Source organism: Staurois parvus, unplaced genomic scaffold (genome assembly GCF_062004578.1).
Source record: "Staurois parvus isolate SC_StPar_1 unplaced genomic scaffold, SC_StPar_1.0 ptg000607l, whole genome shotgun sequence".
NCBI lineage: Eukaryota > Metazoa > Chordata > Amphibia > Anura > Ranidae > Staurois > Staurois parvus.
Genome location: NW_028318403.1, coordinates 1856166 through 1877653, shown reverse-complemented (window position 1 = coordinate 1877653; position 21488 = coordinate 1856166). Strand labels below are relative to the sequence as shown.

At 42.2% G+C, this 21488-nt stretch overlaps 1 protein-coding gene across 3 annotated transcripts in view; it reads left to right on the top strand.

Annotated features, from left to right (window-relative positions):
• Nucleotides 1-21488, top strand: part of NECAB2 (N-terminal EF-hand calcium binding protein 2) — a 355097-nt gene that overhangs the window by 52818 nt on the left and 280791 nt on the right. For all 3 annotated transcript variants that reach the window (XR_016315375.1, XM_089692863.1, XM_089692862.1), the window contains exon 2: nt 10440-10464. Coding sequence is in view for 2 of the 3 variants with exons in the window: in XM_089692863.1 (XP_089548989.1) it covers nt 10440-10464 (25 nt within the window). In the remaining variant the exon portion in view is untranslated. The remainder of the gene's footprint in view (nt 1-10439; nt 10465-21488) is intronic.

Sequence of the window (21488 nt, the reverse complement as noted above, 5' to 3'; positions counted from 1 at the left end):
TCGGGAGACTCCGAGTACATCTCCCAAAATGCGTTAGCACACCCTGTCACCAGACTACCCTTTGCTTGGACTGTCACATTGGTTCCTAGTTTGTTTTATGAATCTTGGTTTGTGAGTATATACTTTTGTCATTTTTAAATAAATTCCTTTTGATCACGGTAATGCACGAGGCGAGTGCGCCCCTTCTTTGCTTTCTTCCAGTATTATCAAGATTCCCCGATATTTTTGCAAAGGGTCTGAATACTTATGTTAATATGATATTTCAGTTTTTCCTTTTTAATAAATTCATGGACATTTCTAAAATTCTGTTTTCATTTTGTCATTATGGTATATTGGTGTGTATATTAATGAGGGAAAAAAGTGAATTTAAACAACTGTAGTATTAGCCTGCAACATAACAAAATTAAAAAAAGGCAAAGAGGGGCTGAGTACTTTATGAATGCAGTGTATATAAGTACCATTTCTGGGGCTTGTTTACACTTGTAGTTGGGGAGCAGAAAAAAACCACCGTCGAGCTGTTCTTTTACCGTTCACCCCTCCAATCGCACTTCATTCAGCTTCAATGGCAACAGATGGGGGTGTACACATGCTGTAGTCGTGATGCCTGTATTCGCAGATGTGACAAGAATTAAAACCTCCCGTTGCATTCAACGGGCATAACCATCCACCAAATGTGACCTGGGCAGGGTTTAAATCAGGTGGTGCGGAGGTAACTGCTACCTGACATATACCCTCTGAAAAGTATTGCACTATGGATCACTCTTCAGAGGGCTAACTCTAGTGTCAAATGACCCCTAAAGTGATCATTCTTCTTTTTCCAGCACTGTTGCAGTCGGCAAGGCATTGGCTTTGTGTGATTTCAAAATAAACCTTGACCGCAGTGCCTAACCACTGTATGAAATGTGATTTGAATTGCATTCCCTGGCAGGTCTCACCTGCTGAAGTGGCATTGATAGGTGGAAAGAACATGGGGCCAAACCTCAGGAGCTGGATCACTTCTACTTTTAGCCCGTGTGCATAAATCTTTTTATCTGTTTGATTTAATACTTGTGGATGACATATTTTTATTAGCTTGTTAATTTGTCAAGTGTTTTATTTTTAACTTTTCTTTGTCTAATTAGTTCAGTTTAGTTTGTCCTTAGTACCCTGTTAGAGATGCACATAATTGTTTTGATGTAATATGAAATTGGTGCTATATTTAGTGCAGTTTATTGAGTTCTCGCTTCTGTTTCTTTGTTCTAAAAAACAAGTTTTCTCCAGTTTAAGTTGGGTGTTTTAATGGGATTAAACTCATAAATAGTAGAGCGGTGATTTGTTTACATTGTATAATAATGTACTAGCTTAATAAAGTAGAAGGCTGTTTTCTTAAGGTGGTTGTAAAGGTAAAAATATTTTTTACCTTAATGTATTCTCTGCATTAATGTAAAAAAAACTTTTCCTTGTCCCACATCCCAAATATGTGCCCAAGCCCAATCTCGTTCCAGCACTGTGCTGCAAGTGCTCCTCTCCCCTCTCCCCTGTTTTATAGGTTTGGCTGACACCCTCGCGAGCCATTGGCTGCTGCTGCTGTCAATCGCAACCTGTTTGCAGAGAGCAGTGGGCAGAGTTGAGCCCCGGCTAGGGAGTGACCCCTGCTCAAGTGCCCCCATAGGAAGTGGTGTCCTATGGGGGCACTCAGGATGGGGTAAAAGGCTAGAGGGCCAGCGTGGGATCCCAAAACAGGAGGATTGGGGCTGCTGTGTGCAAAACCATTACACAGAACAGGTAAGAATAACATTTTTATTATTTTAAGAACAGAAAAAGGAAAGTTTTACAATCACCTTAAGCTGGCCATTGAATCTTGATCAGTGTGTGGCCTCCTCACTCAGCAGAAGTCGATTATTTACACAATGTTCTGGCGGGAGGGATTCTGTCATCAATCTCATTTGTGCCAATGGAGGAATCTGTTCAGCTCAATGGCTGAAAGAAAAAAAAAGACTAATTGTGAATATTCAGCCCCAGTATGGACAGTCCTGGTATGGACATTGAAATTTAAAGGTTTCAAAGTGGTTGTAAAGGCTCAAGGTTTTTTACCTTCATGCATTCTATGGATGAAGGTAAAAAAACATCTCTGTGCAGCAGCTCCCACAGCCCCACTAATACTTACCTAAGCCTCATTGCGATCCAATGATGTGCACGAGAGCCTCGACTCTCCAGAGGCTCTCCCTCCTCTTAGGCTGAGACAGCAGCGGGAACTATTGACAATCACAGCCAGTGAGCCAATAAGGAGAAAGAGGGAGCGGGGCCAAGCAGAAGCTCTGTGTGTCAATCGACACGCAGAGCAGTGGCTCGGAAGCGAACCTGCTTGAGTGTCCCCATAGCAAGCTGCTTGCTCTGGGGCACTTGGCAGGAGGGAGAGGCCAGAAGCACCAGTCGGGGACCCGAGAGGAGGAGGATTGGGGCTGCTCTGCAAAACTACTGCACAGAGCAAGTAAGTATAAGATAGATTGGGGACAGTAGAGGAAAAGAAGAATAAGAGAAGACAGGATCAAACAGCCTTTTTATACAATGTGAGGGATTAACCCCTTAAGTTACACAATGATTATAACAAGCATGCTTTACTGCATATACAGACTGATTTTACTGTTGTGGGTTTAGTAACACTTTAATAATCTTTAATAACTTAACCATGCACATGTATTAAGATCTGACAATCTACATCAGCACCTCTTGGGATTTATAGAGAAGGTTTTTGTTTACAGTGACTGCATGCAGATGTCAATGTGGGACTTACATTTGCATTCAGGCAGTTCCATGCTCTAAAGTCTTTTTGTCAGTGTATTTTAACCCTTGCTGTAACAAGTAGACACAAACTAAAAGAACCGTATATTTATTAGTATATATGCAGCCTGAATGCATTACAGTAATAAATACAGAGGGTTCAATTGGGATTTAAAGTAAACATATGATAAATAAATGTGTAAGCAGAGGTTAGCATCAGTGAAAACTAATGGCAAAAGGACAAGTATATCCATAGATATAGGCAGCTGAAAATATATATATATATATATATATATATATATGCAAATCTTTTCTTTTCCTGTAACACTTCACCACACCCTTCTACACCCTAAAGTTTTCCTATTGGTCTGTTATTGTGATGTACCTACCAATAGGTAGGCTCAGCAGAGTTGATGGGATAGGAGCAAACTTGACCTTTACAAGAAAGCTGTGATACCTCTGTTTAACATGCGGTTTTATCATATGCTCTGTTTGAGTTCTCTATGTTTTGTGACATGTACGTTTATGGGAAACCAAAATTTTTTTACATTTATTTATAAATATATATAATTATATTTTTGTGTCACGTTTTTATTGTATACAGTCTTCATTTTCAAAAAGAAATATCTACAACCCAAAAACATTTTTTTTCCCGTGCAGTGGAGCCGTGCCTGCACTGCATGGGTTACTGTTCGTTTTTTCTAGGGGAGAGGAGAGCAGAGATATGCTTACCTGATCCTCCGATCCTCCCAGCGCAAGACCTGTCCGGCAGGGTGGATTTGATTTAAATGAAACTGATTTAAATCACGATTTAAATCACTAGTCAGTAAGGCTTGATTTAAATCCTAGTTTTCTACATAAAGACTAATTCTTGCTGGTATAACTTTAATATGCAAGTAGATGAAGATTTTTAGAAAACCAACTTTTCATATTAGTTTTTTTATCCCCAGGGAATTCCCTTACAGTGGAGCTCCACCCAAAAGTGGGTGCTCCGCTGGTCTGCCTCCTTCCCCCCCTCCACTGCCACATTTGGCACTTTTTGGGGGGGAGCAGATACCTGGTATTGACAGGTATCCACTCCCACTTCCGGCTCAGTTTGCCGCGGTGAACTGAGCCAGAAGTTCAGCTCCCCTCCTTCCACCCCGCAGTCTTCTGGGACACTTCACAGGTCCCAGAAGACTGCTGGACCAATCAGGAAGCACAGCACGATACACACATGCGCAGTGGGCACCCAGGTGTGAAGCCACAAGCTGTCACAACCGGATGCCCACAGTTGAGATGCCGACCCCGGGGAGAGAAGAGGGAGAGAAGGAACGGCGTGGGTGAGCACATCACTGAATCCTGGGACAGGTGATTGTGCGTTAAGTCAGCAGCTACATTTTTTGTAGCTACTGACTTTTACTAAACACAAAAACAACTGGAACTCCGCTTTAATAACAAATAGAAGTACTTATATGGAAACAATTTACCTGCCAATGGATTCATAATTAGTCTTGTAGATTATGCAAACAACATAGCTAGGTTTGTTACCTGAATTTTTCTTACTGCAGTTTGGTAATGCAGCTTGGCCACCAACCTACCTCTAGACTGTTTGGACTGTGAAGGAGGAGTGGCCCAAGGAGTTTGCTCTTCCATTCTGTAAGGCTCCGTGTACACGAGCCTACCCTGACTGCTGGCTGTGGGAGAGCAATTTTGCCACACTTTGTGTTTTCCCGCAGCCGGGAATCAAAACGCTTCTATCCTGAACGCGATTCTTCTGCGTTCAGGAGAGGGAGGTTTAACCTAACCGCAGCAGCTCCTAAATTCTGCTAAAGGCCTGTGTACATGGCAGGGTGGATTTGATTTAAATCAAACTGATTTAAATCACGATTTAAATCACTAGTCAGTAAGGCTTGATTTAAATCCTAGTTTTCTACATAAAGACTAATTCTTGCTGGTATAACTTTAATATGCAAGTAGATGAAGATTTTTAGAATAACAACTTTTCATATTAGTTTTTTATCCCCAGTTTAATAGGTTAATCATTCATATTTGGACAACTTTTCTGTTGTACTTAGGAAGGAGAAAAATAATCATTACCTTAATAATAACAATTTAAATAGATTTATTCAACTGAAACAATAACATTCTAGCATATGGTATTTGCTTAACCTCCCTGGCGGTATTCCCGAGTGTAGCTCGGGGTAACATTTCAGTACCAAAAGCGGTAACCCCGAGCTACACTCGGGAATACCATGCGGCGCTGCTCCGGCATGTGTTCTTCACTTACCTTACCCTGCGCTCCCACGATGTGTCCCCTGCAGCGTCCCCGGCCATCTCCTCCGGCCGATGCCGGCATCCGGCTTCTGTGTCCTGTCCCTGTGACGTCGGGACGTACGGGCGCCGCCGCCGCCGGCGGCGGGAAATTTAAAAATTTTAAAAAATGTCATATTTTTTTTTTTACATTTTACACAGTAAAACATTGCTGTTTCAACCTATTTCACATACATATTGTCCCTAGTGCTTTGTACTGCGCCCTGCCTGCATTTTGTCTGTTCTTTCTGCCTGGAAACTGAGAAATGTCCATGGCGTCCAAAAAGTGTCCCTTTAGGTCAAAAGCGGTTTAGATCAGCTAGAGAACAGCGATAGTAAATCAGAACCACTTGCAGAATTGAGTGATAATGATTCGTGGGGGAAATTCGTCATCAGAAACTGAAAACGATTTTGCGACTGAGCTCAGCAATGTGCGAACTTGGTGCTCTATTTCACATTTCAGTGTTTTTGGTTTGATTATATTATTGAATTAAATTTTTTATTATTTTTATATTATTTTTATGATTATATATTAAATTATAATTTATGATTTTGTGTTTCAAATTTTATCATACCCGGGATGTTTACTAGACTCTTGTTCGGACAGATTTCAGTGAGTTTTTCCTAAAAATTACAGCCTACAATAAAAAAAATACATATTTCCATGCAAAAAAATGGTACCGCTTTCAGCACCAAAAATCTGAAATAATCATACCGCCAGGGAGGTTAACCACTTCCTGTCCGGACACTTTTACCCCCTTCCTGTCCAGGGCAATTTTCAGCTTTCAGCGCTATCACACTTTGAATGACAATTGCGCGGTCATGCAATACTGTACGCACATGAATTTTTTACCATTTGTTTGAGACAGATAAAGCTTTATTTTGGTGGTATTTATTCACCGCTGGGATTTTTTTTTTTTCTATGTAAATGAAAATGTCCAAAAATTTTGAAAAAAAGTGTTTTTTTAAATAAAATTTTGCAAATAATATTTCATCATAAATATTGGCCAAAATTTATTCCGTTATTTTTTTAGTAAAAAAAAAAATCCAAATTAGTTTATAACCAAAAATGATAATTTTTAAACATTTTTTTTTACATTTTTATTTTATTTTTTTTATATTATTATTTTTTATTTTTTTTTTACATACTGTCACCCTAGCAGTACAGTGTCACCATGGTGACACTGTACTACTTTTGGGGGGTGATGAAGATTTTTTTTTTTTTTTTTTTTTTTTTACACTGATTGCTTTTACACCCATATAGGATGTAAAAGCAATCATTTCTCTTTCTCTCTGTGTGCATTCTTGCAGTCATTGAGAAGTACTGAGTGAGCTGTGATTGGTCACAGCTTGTCACATGGTACAAGGCTGTTGTGAATAGCCTTGTACCATGTGACCTCTGTGATCATTCACAGATTTCACACGTAGTAAGCAATGATGTCACAAGTGACATCTTGCTTACTACTTTGCATGTGATCACTGATTGGCCAATCAGTGATCACATGATCGGGACCTCGTACAAAGGTCCCGTCCGACGATCGGTGTTTCACTGTGTCCGGACACAGCGGGCACCGACGCGCAGTGCTGCGCGCTCCCAGGGAGCGCGCACAGCTAGAAAAGGTGGGTGCCGTTTATGAACGGCAACCCGCCCCTGAACTGCCACCGCCCTGCCGTTTGTAAACAGCAGGCGGACGGCAAGAGGTTAAACAAACATCCATGTTTGTTAACTAATTTGGCTAAACAAAATATATATATTTTAAGAAACTTAGACTGTCAGCCCCTTCCTCCTCACACTTAGTTTCACTTTCTTCTTGTGCAGATCTTTTCCACTCCAAACAATCAGAAAAATATTGTTTCTCTTCTATTCACTGAACTTCTTGAAACGTAGCACTGAAGGGGTTGATTCTGTATTCATAGGTTTGTAGAAGTTAGGATGAAGGTCTTTTTCTTAACTCTGTTCATGTTATAACATTTTTGCTGTGAAGAAGAGGCATGTGATCTCCGCTGAGTCAAATTCAGTTTTGAGAACTGCAAAAGTAAACCAATCATCTGTGATAATATCTTGTAGGCAGAGAAACTGCCCAATAATCTTACAAAAACCTCTGGAAGAGCATGACATTGTGAATGGATTCATGGAATTTATTTACCAAAAAAATTAAACATATACAGCCTTATTCTACATAATTAAAAAACTAATCTTTATTTCATGATGGAATAACCTTTGGATGGTAATATATTTTCCTCAAAAAGCATTTTATTTAAAAAAATCCGATTTAAATCAAAAAAATCCGATTTAAATAAAAAAAATCAGATTTTTTTGATTTTTTTTAAAAAAACATTGATTTTTATCCACCCAGCTGTCTGGCAACCCCGTGCTCCACTGGTCTTGAAAAGTGGACTGTTCCTGACATCATCACACCCAGAGCAAGCTCCATAGATCAAGAACAATCCACTGCTGGACCGTGGGGGGGGGGGGGGGGTGCCTTTTTCTGGAGGATTGAGGGATTTAGTGAGTATAAACTTTTTGCTCACCCCTAGAAAAAACGAGCAGTTGACCCATGCAGTGCAAACACAGCCCCACTGTATGGGAAAACAAACTTTTTTGCCCGGAGTTGGGCTTTTTATACTGTGCTTTCATGACAGATTCTACACTTTCCAGTAAGAGAGCCCATCAAAAATTGCCCACTTTTGGACAGTCTCTCTCTAACTGATACTGACACAGAGCTGTGTGCTTGGTGCTGGTAGCCAGAGATAGCCTAGAACTCCTGGCAGGCAATGATTGTGTTCTGTTGTAGTGCTAGGCCTCTCATCCACTGCAGTCTCTACTATGCCTTCTCCTTAGTCAGCATCATAAGGCTGGAGCACCTATTCAGCATTATAAATACCTCTGGTCAGTAAGAATGTTCTGAAAGCATGTTGTAAATGTCTGCGGTTTTCACAGGGTTCAGGCTGTTTTAAGCTACTTTGTATTGATTGATTTGCTCTTTTTTATTATTATTACAACTAGACACCATACTTCTCTTTAAACATTTATGGCCCTGATAAAAAACTTCAGGTAAACAGGCAGAAAATAGGTTTTAAGGAGAAGGTAATGGGATCCCAGACATCACAGTACATACAGTTGCAAGAAAAAGTATGTGAACCCCTTGGGATTATGTGGAGTTTTGCGTGAATTGGGCATAAAATGTGCTCTGAATGTCATCTAAGTCACAACAATAGAAGAACACAGTCTGCTGAACATAATACTACACAAACATTAGATGTTGCCATGGTTTATTTGCACATAACATGTAAACATTCACAGTGCAGGGAGGAAAAAGTATGTGAACCTTTGGACTTAATAACTGGTTGACCCTCCTTTGGCAGCAATAACCTCAACCAAACGTTTCCTGTAGTTGCAGATCAGACCTGCACAACGATCTGGAGTCATTTTGGACCACTCCTCTTCACAAAACTGTTTCAGTGTAGCAATATTCTTGGGATGTCTGGTGTGAATCGCTCTCTTAAGGTCATGCCACAGCATTTCAATCGGGTTGAGGTCAGGACTCTGACTGGGCCACTCCAGGAGGCGTATTCTGTGCTGTTGCAGCCATTGTTTTGTTGAATTACTTGTATACTTTGGGTCATTGTCCTGTTGCATCACCCATCCACTGCGGAGCTTCAGTTGGCGGACAGATGGTCGTACGTTTTCCTGCAAAATGTCTTGATAAACTCTGGAATTCATTTTCCCATCAATGACAACAATCCGTCCAGGCCCTGAGGCAGCAAAGCAGCCCCAAACCATGATGCTCCCTCCGCCATGTTTTACAGTGGGGATGAGGTTTTGATGTTGGTGTGCTGGGCCTTTTTTTCTCCACACATAGTGTTGTGTGTTCTTCCCAAACAACTCAATCTTGGTTTCATCTGTCCACAGTATATTTGCCAGTAGTGCTGTGGAACAGCCAGGTGCCCTTTTGCAAACTTCAAACGTGCTGCAATATTCTTTTTGGACAGCAATGGCTTCCTCCGTGGTGTCCTCCCATGTACTCCATTCTTGTTTAATGTTTTCCTTATTGTAGATGTGTCAACAAAAATGTTAGCATGTGCCAGAGATTTCTGTAGGTCTTTAGCTGACACTCTGGGATTCTTCTTTACCTCATGCAGCATTGTGCGCTGTGCTCTTGCAGTCATTTTTACAAGACGACCACGCCTAGGGAGAGTAGCAACAGTGCTAAACTTTCTCCATTTGTAGACAGTCTGTCTTACCCTTTCCAGCTTCATGCAAGTCAACAATTCTTGATCGTAGGTCTTCTGAGAGCTTGGTTCACATCAGACAGTGCTTCTTGAAACCAGTAAACCCAAAACAGGTGTGTGTTTTTTAAGGGCAGGACAGCTGTCAGCAACACATCCAATATCATCACACTGATTGGAGTCAAGGTTGGCTCACTCCTGGCTCCAATTAGCTCTGGGAAAAGTCATTAAGCTAGGGCCTCACATACTTTTTCCTCCCTGCACTGTGAATGTTTACATGTTATGTGCAATTAAACCATGGCAACATCTAATGTTTGTGTAGTATTATGTTCAGCAGACTGTGTTCTTCTATTGTTGTGACTTAGATGACGTTCAGAGCACATTTTATGCCCAATTCATGCAAAACTTCACGTAATCCCAAGGGGTTCACATACTTTTTCTTGCAACTGTACCTTGCTGCCAGGTTACTGCTGTGTACCTGATTTTAAGTGGTATTAAACCGAAGACTTGATATGTATTATATTTTAGTCTACCAATCATTAGATGTGGTGGCTGCATCGGTTTTCTCTTCTTTGGCTTTTTTCCCCTCTGTTTTCACCTGGTGATCTGGCCAGGAACACACCTCTTGTACTTATGAGACACCACTCTGGAGAAATGAGTACAGGACACAGCAGACAGGACACAGCAGACAACAGCATTGTCAGTCTAGGGGGTGAGGCTGTTAAATGTAATAGCAGATTTGAATATAATAAGAAAACTGAAGCCAAACTATAGCTAACACTTTATATTCAGTTACAGCAAACTGTTTTTTTCCCATTTGGGATAAAGGTTTTACAATAGATAAATCTGGACATTTTAATCACCCCTGCCAGTGTTAAATGGATTGCCCTATCCATGTAAACTGATACATTCTGCTGGTGAGCTTGAGCTTCTGAAAACAGAGTTGCTGGCTGAATCACCAGATGAAAATAGAAGAAAGAATGCCTAAAAAAAGAAAACCCATGCAGCAATCACATCTAAGAATTGGTAAGCTGCAATATAATTAATTAAACACTTTTGGACCAAGGGAGGATGCACAAACTACTTTTTTTGTGTGTTTTAGTTGTGTATGCCAATGCTAATGCCAACTTTGTCTTCTTTTTTTTGTTTTTTTTTAGATATTCCGTCGAGCCGATAAGAATGGTGAGTAGAAACAAAATTTTTTATGTTCTTCTGTATGGTATAGTTCTGGATTATTTACCCCTTAAAAAAAAATCCTGGCATTTCTGCATCTTTTGAAAAATCAGGAGAGCATAATGAACGTCTTTAAAAGAGCCACCTATGGCATTGTACTGTGAAATGTAAAATATACATTGTTATAGTAAGACTTCATCTGGGACTGTGGCAGACAGAGCTGCTGATAGAAAATATGGGGCCCCGTACCTGACAGGGTCCCACCTGAAAATATCAAAAGGATATTTTTACTAAAAATACACTAAAACCATTATCAGTGGACACCAGCATAACATATCTTACAAAATTCCTGCTAAATCTGAATTAAGTTAATAAATAAAGTTCTCTGTGTAAATATTCGCATATGTAGTGGGGCCTGTACAGTGTGAATCAGTGTTTCTCTTTAAATGTGGCTATTGCTGTGTGTAGGCAGCCTATGGCATGTGGATGAAGGTGTGTGGCCCTAAACAAAGCACAAGACATTGTAAATTTGGGGCAACTCACTCACCCACACCTGCACACTTATCAAATTAGGACCTGCAGTTGTGATCATACAGCCGCTGCATTTTCATAGAGTGACAGACATCGTCAGCCACACAAACAAACTGCTCATTCACACTGTATGGGCCAGAGAACCTGTGTGAGTGAGCCTTTCATTTTTTTTAAATTACATTTTTTAAATATTTTTTTTACAATTTAAAAACTTTTTTTTTTACAATCTGATTTTTTTTTCTTACAATTTTTTCTTACAACGCTGTGTGTGTGTGTGTGTGTGTGTGTGGGGGGGGGGGTGCTTGGGTAAAACATCAGGAGTCTAAACAGACCCCTGACATCTCACCTGATACAGAGAATTGAATTGAGGAAACTGATTATTCAGTTCCTTTCTCTGCAGCCTCAGCTGCACTGAATTTGAATGAACAGGAGACAGAGGCTTCTGTTCATTCTTAAAACAGAGTTCCACCCAAAAGGGGAAGATTCCCTTTAAGCCTCTGTTCCCCGCTCCTCATTAAGGATTGGCACCTTTGGGGAGCGAGGGGGAGGGGGTACCCGAATATGACAGGTACCCCCTCCTACTTCCACTGCGATTGCCTAGGCCAGTGGTCGGCAAGCCGCGGCTCGCGAGCCACATGCGGCTCTTTACAAGCTTAAATGCGGCTCTTCTGTGTGCCGGGCGCCCGCTCCCCTCCCTCCCCTCCCTCCTCTCCCTCCCCTCCCTCCTCTCCCTCCTCTCCCTCCTCTCCCTCCCCTCCCTCCTCTCGGACGGGCGTGTGCCGGGCGGCCGCCCCCTCACCTCCCCTCACCTCCCCTCACCTGCCCTCCCTCCTCTCGGACGGCCGCCCGCTCCCCTCCCTCCTCTCGGGCGGCCGCCCCAAAAGTCAGGACTCTGCAGCTGTCAGGATGTAGGCGGGGCAGCCAGGATGTAGGCGGGGCAGCGTGACGAACTCCTCTCCTCTCACAGTCCGCCCTGAAGACCAGAACGGCGCGGGAAGCACGACGAGAGGAACGTGCGGAGCAAAGGTAAGTGAATTGACACAGGGGGGACTTACTATATGGGGGATGAATTACTATATGGGGGACTTACTATATGGGGGGACTTACTATATGGGGGGGGACTTACTATATGGGGGATGAATTACTATATGGGGGGGGACTTACTATATGGGGGACTTACTATATGGGGGACTTACTATATGGGGGATGAATTACTATATGGGAGATGAATTACTATATGGGGGATGAATTACTATGGGGGATGAATTACTATATGGGGGATGAATTACTATATGGGGGATGAATTACTATGGGGGATGAATTACTATATGGGGGATGAATTACTATATGGGGGATGAATTACTATGGGGGATGAATTACTATGGGGGGATGAATTACTATATGGGGGATGAATTACTATGGGGGATGAATTACTATGGGGGGATGAATTACTATGGGGGGATGAATTACTATGGGGGATGAATTAATATGGGGGATGAATTACTATGGGGGATGAATTACTATATGGGGGATGAATTACTATATGGGGGGGGACTTACTATATGGGGGACTTACTATATGGGGGACTTACTATATGGGGGATGAATTACTATATGGGAGATGAATTACTATATGGGGGATGAATTACTATGGGGGATGAATTACTATATGGGGGATGAATTACTATATGGGGGATGAATTACTATGGGGGATGAATTACTATATGGGGGATGAATTACTATATGGGGGATGAATTACTATATGGGGGATGAATTACTATGGGGGATGAATTACTATGGGGGGATGAATTACTATATGGGGGATGAATTACTATGGGGGATGAATTACTATGGGGGGATGAATTACTATGGGGGGATGAATTACTATGGGGGATGAATTAATATGGGGGATGAATTACTATGGGGGATGAATTACTATATGGGGGATGAATTACTATATGGGGGATGAATTACTATGGGGGATGAATTACTATGGGGGGATGAATTACTATGGGGGGATGAATTACTATGGGGGATGAATTAATATGGGGGATGAATTACTATGGGGGATGAATTACTATATGGGGGATGAATTACTATATGGGGGATGAATTACTATGGGGGATGAATTACTATATGGGGGATGAATTGCTATGGGGGATGAATTGCTATATGGGGGATGAATTGCTATATGGGGGATGAATTACTATATGGGGGATGAATTACTATATGGGGGATGAATTACTCTATGGGGGATGAATTACTCTATGGGGGATGAATTACTATATGGGGGATGAATTACTATATGGGGGATGAATTACTATGGGGGATGAATTACTATATGGGAGATGTATTTTCAGTTTTAAAAATGTGGCTCTCAAAATAAATTTCAATCGTGGTTTTGGCGAGATTTGGCTCAGTTGAAAAAAAAGGTTGCCCACCACTGGCCTAGGCAATCGGAAGCAGAAGTTGTCCTCCCTCCCCCGTAGTCTTCTGGGACACGTGACAGGTCCCAGAAGACTACGGGGCCATTCACAAAGCAAAGCGCTTCTCGTGCATGCACAGTGGGCACCCGGCTGTGAAGCTGCCCACACTGAAGATGCCGGCGCCAGGGAGAGAAGACGGCCGGTAAACCAGCAGTGGTGAGGACAATGCTGGACCAAGGAAGAAGTAAGTGGCTGTATTTTAAGAGTCAGCAGCTACAGTTTTTGTACCTGCTTACTTCTATTTATTTTTTTCAGGTGGAACTCCGCTTTAAACTAAAGTATAGTAAACACAGTTTACTATGTTTTGGTTATGAATGGACACAGGAACGACCAGTACTGATCACTTACTTTGTCCATTCAGAAATAGGAGACAAAAAATTGCATATTTACTGGCCCCTTCCCCCACTCTCCATCCCCCGGTGTACCTGCAGCAGCCAGTGGGAAAGGGAAGCCGACAGTGCTGCTGGGGGACTTGGACGTGTTACATGGGGGGATAAGATGTGGGCAGCACAGGGGGGAGATGTGGTGGGGAACAGCTGAAAGCTGGGAGGGAGAGGGGGAGAAACTGGCTTTCAGCTGCTGAGAGCTGCACAGGGCATTGTTCTGTAATTGCCCCAATGCACCAATCCCCCTACTGTCTGGGCCCCCCCTGTATGTCCTACAGGAGGACCAGTGGTACCCCCTATCACCCTGTGGCAGATGTCATAGGGTAGGATAAGCAATTTTGGTAACTTAACTGGACAAAAGTCACAGAGACAATCAAATACTGTCCATGATATATTTTATATTTGTACTAACATCCAAATTTTCAGTAGTACTGCTTGGATCTTGAATATGGGGGTACACCCTGAAAACTTGTCCTGAAAATTAGGATGTAAAAAAAATAAACCTACCTGCCTGCTGACAGTCTTTTGTAGAACAAACACTGGGCTGTGCATACTCATTTTATATTCTGGCACAGTTCCTGTGTGCCAAGATGACTGCACTGCTATGCATGTGCGGGAATGACGTCATCCCGCATCGGCAAAGCAAGATGGCTGAATCCTGGCACCCAGAAGAAGTCAGGAAGAAGATGTCGTTGAGGGACCTTGCAGGCATCAGACTCTTTAAAGCAGTTCATCTTTAAAGCGGAGTTCCACTCACCTGTCAAAAAAAAAAAGTCAGCAGCTACAAAAACTGTAGCTGCTGACTTTTAAAACACAGACACTTACCTGTCCCGCGGTGTGTCCCCTGCAGCCCGTTTCACCGTCCGTCCTGTATTCCAGGAGGCCGGCATCTTCAGTGTGGGCACCCGGCTGTGATAGCTTGAGGCTTCACAGCCGGGTACCCACTGCGCATGCGCGAGTAGTGCTGTGCTTCATGAATGGTCCCGTAGTCTTCTGGGACTTGTCACGTGTCCCAAAAGACTATAGGAAGGGAGGGAAGGAGGACACCTTCCGCTTCGCCTAGGCCAGGGAAAGGAAACCTGCGGCTCTCCAGCTGTTGCAGGACTACAAGTTCCATCATGCCTCTGCAAGTCATAGCTGTACTGTCAGTTTTGTAATGTTGCAATGCCTCATGGGAAATTTAGTTCCACAACAGCTAGAGAGCCACAGGTTTCCTTTCCCTGGCCTAGGCGATCGGACCGGAAGTGGGAGCGGGTACCTGAAAAAAAATAAATAGAAGTCAGCAGCTACAAAAACTGTAGCTGCTGACTCTTAAAATACAGCCACTTACTTGTTCCTCGGTCCAACAATGTCTTCACCACCGCTGGTTTCACCGGCTGTCTTCTCTCCCTGGCGCCGGCATCTTCAGTGTGGGTGGCTTCACAGCCGGGTGCCCACTGCGCATGCGTGAGAAGTGCTGCGCTTTCTGAATGGCCCCGTAGTCTTCTTCGACCTGTCATGTGTCCCAGAAGACTACAGGGGGGGGGGGGGCAACTTCTGCTTCCGACCGCTTGGGTGATCGCAGTGGAAGTAGGAGGGGGTACTTGTCATATTCGGGTACCCCCTCCCCCCCCGTTCCCCAAAGGTGTCAATTCTTAATGGGGAGCTGGGGAGTAGTCCTTAAAGCGGAACTTCCCCTTTTAGTTGGAGCTCCGCTTTAACACAAGGTCAACTAACTACCCAGAGGAAGCCAGGGAGAAGATGCCAGTGGAGGACCTCACAGGCATCAAACCATTAAAGCAGAGGCAAGTATTTTGGTCTGTTGTTCTGCTTCAACACAAGGTCAGCTATCTTATTTTTAGCCATGTGACTGTCATTTTAAAATCTTGGACTCAACTGAAAATAACTGTCACTTTTTTAAAAATAAGTTTTCTTATCCCGGCGTGTTAGCTATGTCAATCAAGCCCATTGCATAATGCTGACTGTCAGATCATCTGTGAACCTGTGATTACAAAATGAAAATCCTATTAAGCCACAACAGCTTTGTCCTTTTTTAAGGCAGCGATTTTCATACTTTCGTACTGTGAGAGTAGTTAGTGGGTTGCTCTGATTGCAGAGCACCCCGACAGGTTAATTGTGTTTTGAACCCAGCTGCGCTTTGCAGTCCTCTATAATTTTGCATTATGGGTCTTATATTAATGGAGGCCACTATTAATAGAGTTGGCTTAAACCCAGAAACTCCAGGGGTTGATATACCCCATGCTGAGCCTTCTGTATACCCCCGAATGATGCATTCTTAACCCTCATGCTTGGCCCTTTCTCCGAATGGATTTTTCTCTTGGCTCCTGATTAGAAATAATTGTATTTTCTTAAAACGCTATTGATTGCTACCTCTGAGAAGATCCTTGAGAAAATAAAAAGCTTTACCTGTGGTGACAGTCTAAAGCATTAGTTTTCTATTATTTGCTGGATTTTATTAAAGTTTATTTAATGTATTTTGTGTTAAGAGTTTTGTGAAGTACATGCGGAGAATGCATTTTAATAATACAGTCTGAATATGACAAAGCGTATTTAAAGCAGGCGGAACTTGTGCTGTAACTAATAGTAGCCAGTTACTGACTTCAATTAACTGCACAGTGGGCAGTCCCCGATACAGTTCATTATTACTCCATGTTATTAAAAAGACTCCTTTATGCCTTTATTTTATGTGCTGCCATCTATTATCGTAAGGGAAAATTGCACTTTTTAAAATGCATTAGCTTTTTTAATATTTCCAAGGACATCAAACAGCTTTGCAAATTTAACAAATTAACTCTGCATTTTCTTTCCCTGTACTTAGAAAGCTCTCATCACAGGCTGATGCCAGTATATAATGGGATTTATTTACTGTACATCCAGCTTGTTTGCAGAATTCAGTGTACAGAGCAGACCAGTAGCATTGCCGTGTTAAAAACATGCGTTTTTCAGCTTTTTGACAATTTTTTTCATTAGCATTTTTAGCATGAAATCACCTCTCTGCATTTGTAACCCCCATCTCTTCTATAACTGCATCTCTAACTAGTCATTGGGAGAGATTTACTAAAGCTGGTTCACTCAGAAACTGGTGCACCTGTGCATGGTAGCCAATCAGCTTTAACCTCAGCTTGTTCAATTCAGCTTTAGGCTGGCCATACATTATACAATTTTCTTGAGAATGTTGCTTTAGATTTACCAAAAACCATATAATATGAGGTCAAACCTAAACAACACTTTCAATTGTATCCAATTAGGCAGGTCCTTCCACTACATAGTTGAAGGTAAATCTAAAGGAAATTGAGCAGAAATTGGGCAGAAAACTGTAAGACAATTGTATAGTGTATGGCCAGCCTTAGCAATACAACTTGGAAGCTGATTGGCTTCCATGCAGAAGTGCACCAGATTCTGAGTGAACCCGTTTTAGTAAATACACCCCGTTGTGTAGTTGTTTAGTCTCCATTTTCAGAGCAGAGAGAGCACTGTGTTGTTCAGGAGCTATCTTTCTTTTTCTTGCTGCGTCCATTATGGAAACTGTAATGCAGAGAATTGATGAGGCTATGCTACTGATTCTGTTAAGGATGGTGTGGAGACAGAGATAGCTGGAGGAGAGAAGCAGCCGTCAATGACACTTCTGGACCCTTCTCCATATGTCCATAAAAGGAATTTCCTGTTTGCACACAGTTCTGCTAGCTGAGACAATGAAGCAGCAAAGGACATTGGCAAATGTTCATAAAAGGAATTTCCTGTTTACACACAGTTCTGCTAGCTGAGACAATGAAGCAGCAAAGGACATTGGCAAATGTTCATAAAAGGAATTTCCTGTTTGCACACAGTTCTGCTAGCTGAGACAATGAGGCAGCAATGGACATTGGCAAATGTTCATAAAAGGAATGTACCTTTTGCACACAGTTCAGTCAGCTGAGACAATGAGGCAGCAAAGGACATTGACACATGTTCACAAAAGGAATTTCCTGTTTACACACAGTTCTGCTAGCTGAGACAATGAGGCAGCGAAGGACATTGGCAAATGTTCATAAAAGGAATTTCCTGTTTGCACACAGTTCTGCTAGCTGAGACAATGAGGCAGCGAAGGACATTGGCAAATGTTCATAAAAAGAATTTCCTGTTTGCACACAGTTCAGTCAGCTGAGACAATGAGGCAGCAAAGGACATTGACACATGTTAACAAAAGGAATTTCCTGTTTACACAGAGTTCTGCTAGCTGAGACAGTGAGGCAGCGAAAGACATTGGCAAATGTTCATAAAAGGAATTTCCTGTTTGCATACAGTTCTGCTAGCTGAGACAATGAGGCAGCGAAGGACATTGGCAAATGTTCATAAAAGGAATTTCCTGTTTGCGCAAAGTTCAGTCATCTGAGACAATGAGGCAGCTAAGGACATTGACAGATGTCCATAAAAGGAATTTCCTGTTTGCGCAAAGTTCAGTCATCTGAGATAATGAGGCAGCTAAGGACATTGACAGATGTTCATAAAAGGAATTTCCTGTTTGCGCAAAGTTCAGTCATCTGAGACAATGAGGCAGCTAAGGACATTGACAGATGTTCATAAAAGGAATTTCCTGTTTGCGCACAGTTCAGTCATCTGAGACAATGAGGCAGCAAAGGACATTGGCAAATGTTCATAAAAGGAATTTCCTGTTTGCGCACAGTTCAGTCATCTGAGACAATGAGGCAGCAAAGGACATTGACAGATGTTCATAAAAGGAATTTCCTGTTTGAGCACAGTTCAGTCATCTGAGACAATGAGGCAGTAAAGGACATTGGCAAATGTTCATAAAAGGAATTTCCTGTTTGTGCACAGTTCAGTCAGCTGAGACAATGAGGCAGCAAAGGATATTGGCAAATCTTCATAAAAGGAATTTCCTGTTTGCACACAGTTCAGTCATCTGAGACAATGAGGCAGCAAAGGACATTGGCAAATGTTCATAAAAGGAATTTCCTGTTTGCGCACAGTTCAGTCAACTGAGACAATGAGGCAGCAAAGGACATTTCCTGCTTGCACATAGCACAGGTAAGACAAGGAAAGCAAGAGCAGCGAAGCACACTGGGAAATATAGGAATTTACTGTAAAAAAATGGCGTTGTCCAATAATGCTCATAAACACTGGATAGCCATGTTTTTTTTAGTGTTTTTTACAGCTGAACAACTCCTCTTCAAACACAATAGTTCAGGGTTTTTTCCAGCCTGAAAACGCCCCTGACAAAATATGCTGATAAAAGCTTATGTGTTCATGGACACATAGGATAACATGCTGGGGAGTTTACTGGCTGCAGAATAAAATGCCCCATGCCAAAAACAGCAGCTGTAAAAATGTCCAGTGTGCAGGAGATGCAAGGAACCATATATTATGGTTTATATGTTCTGCAACACTTGGGACAGCTGCTGGATTGATTGTTGCATACAAGGACCATCATTATGGAGTCATGAAAAGCCTTTAATGATCGGTGCCTATTTCTAATTCATTGTGTGTTAAAGTGATTGTAAACCCTCACCTTATAAAACAACACATACAGTTTAAAATAGAAATGAAAGGCAGCATATTTGTGTATAGATACAAAAAGCATTATAAATATCTTATTTCCTCTTTTTTTGTAAGTGATCACATAGCCCCTGTTCTCAGATGCATAAGAGCTGGGGGGAGAGTGAAACAGCAGCACACTGGTCTTCCCAGTGAATAGCTGTGTGTGTGTGTGTGTGGGGGGGGGTGTCAGTACAGGTCTGATCATTTGTAGGAGAAAACAGGCTGAGTTCCAGCACAGCTAGAGAACTGACCATGCTGTGTTCTCCTGCTTAGTGTGGTCAGTTTTTAATAGGAAAGCAGAGAGACTGGCAAGAACACCAGAAATTTCACACAGAGGAAGCAATACAAAGAGAACAGGATATTTTTTCATACAAGTACATGGTACAGCATTGCACATAGCAGGAATATCAAATGTTGGGTTTACATATTAAACTAAACCAGGGACAGTAAGTAAAGCTAGTGATTTATGGGCAGCACAGTGGCTAAGTGGTTAGCACTTCCACATAGCAGCACTAGGATCGTTGGATTGAATCCCAGCCATGGCACTACCTGTATGGAGTTTGCATGTTTTCCCTGTGCCTGCGTGGTTTCCTTCCACAATCCAGAGATATGCTGGTAGGTTAACTAGCTCTTGTCTAAATTGGCCATAGTATGTATATGTATGAATGTGAATTACGGACCTTAGATTGTAAGCTCCTTGAGCGCAGGGACTGATGTGAACACACAATATATATGTAAAGCGCTGTGTATATTGACAGCACTATATAAGTACCCGAAATTAAATACATACGAGAGGGACAGTATAAGGCAAGGGTAGGCAACCTTAAAGAGGTGGAGATCTAACTGAACAACATGGGGGAAGTCAAAGATCACCAGGCACAGTGTCAGCTCCGCACACCTGATTTAAACCTCTAATTGCCATACTACTGTTTTGCAGTCGTGTGCATTGCATGGCAATCATGGGTTTAAATTTTTAAATTGGGTGGTGAGGAGGCAACATATCGCTTCCTCACCACCTGTTAAACACACTCAAATCATTTTTCAGAGGGCCAGCATTTCCTGCTTTACTTATGAATGAGCCCTTAGTTGCATTTGACAGTGGCACCCTTAGGGCCCTAGGGGTGCTTTTTCAGAAAGTGCACCAAACTCACTGGATATAATAGGAGTCTATGGTAAAGCGCAGCAAACCTGCAGGAAAGTTGAAGGTACACTGCACTGCACCCAAGGTGTGGGTAAACCGCAGCAGATCAGTGTGAAAGCAGCCCTATACTATTATGTCCAGTGTATTGCTTCACACTGACCTGAAGATCTCTTCTTTCCTGCTGCTGGCACCACTCTGGAGACCACTAGCAGATATAAGAGGTGGAGTGCAGTTGGTATCACTCCGCATGGGACAGGAGCCAGCACTGCAGAGGAGGCATCGGCTTATGCAGCTCTTGCTCCCTACTAAACCTCCAACTTTACTAGTAGTCCCTCTGCATTGCACTCTGTTTGATGCTCTAGGATGGCGGGTCAACAAGCCCAAATTGTTATCTACCAGTCACCTGGCCGTGATCTGGTAGATCGCGATATAAGGTTGCTGACCCCCAGTATAAGGCAAATCAGCATCGATTGAGATCACTCTTCTTTGTATTCCTTATTTATTCCACTCTACATTTATGTGCATTTTAATAGCCTGCCAACACATGCTGTATTGGAGTCCTTTCAAATGTAATGCCCAAGAATACTGTTTATCTCTGTGGTACTGTATGGACCTCTGTTTTTGTCCCTCCTGAAGCTCTCCCACCCAACTATATGGCCTATATGGTCTGAGCATACACACTGCCTGCTGTGATGTTGTAATGATATATGTAAAAACCAGCAAAAAGCAAGATATTTTTATATTTCTTTATCTCCTGAGGAAGTGACTGAGATGTCATGAAACACGTAGAGAGACTCCAGCCCCAAATCAAGACCGAGATCAAGAAAAGCTATTGAACCATTTATCATTTATATAGGGAATGGAAACGGAAATGCTGTCCAAATGGCTTCTTATGGATAATAAAAATTGATAATGTCCTAACTTATGTTAAAGGAGAAGTATGGTCAAAGTTAGG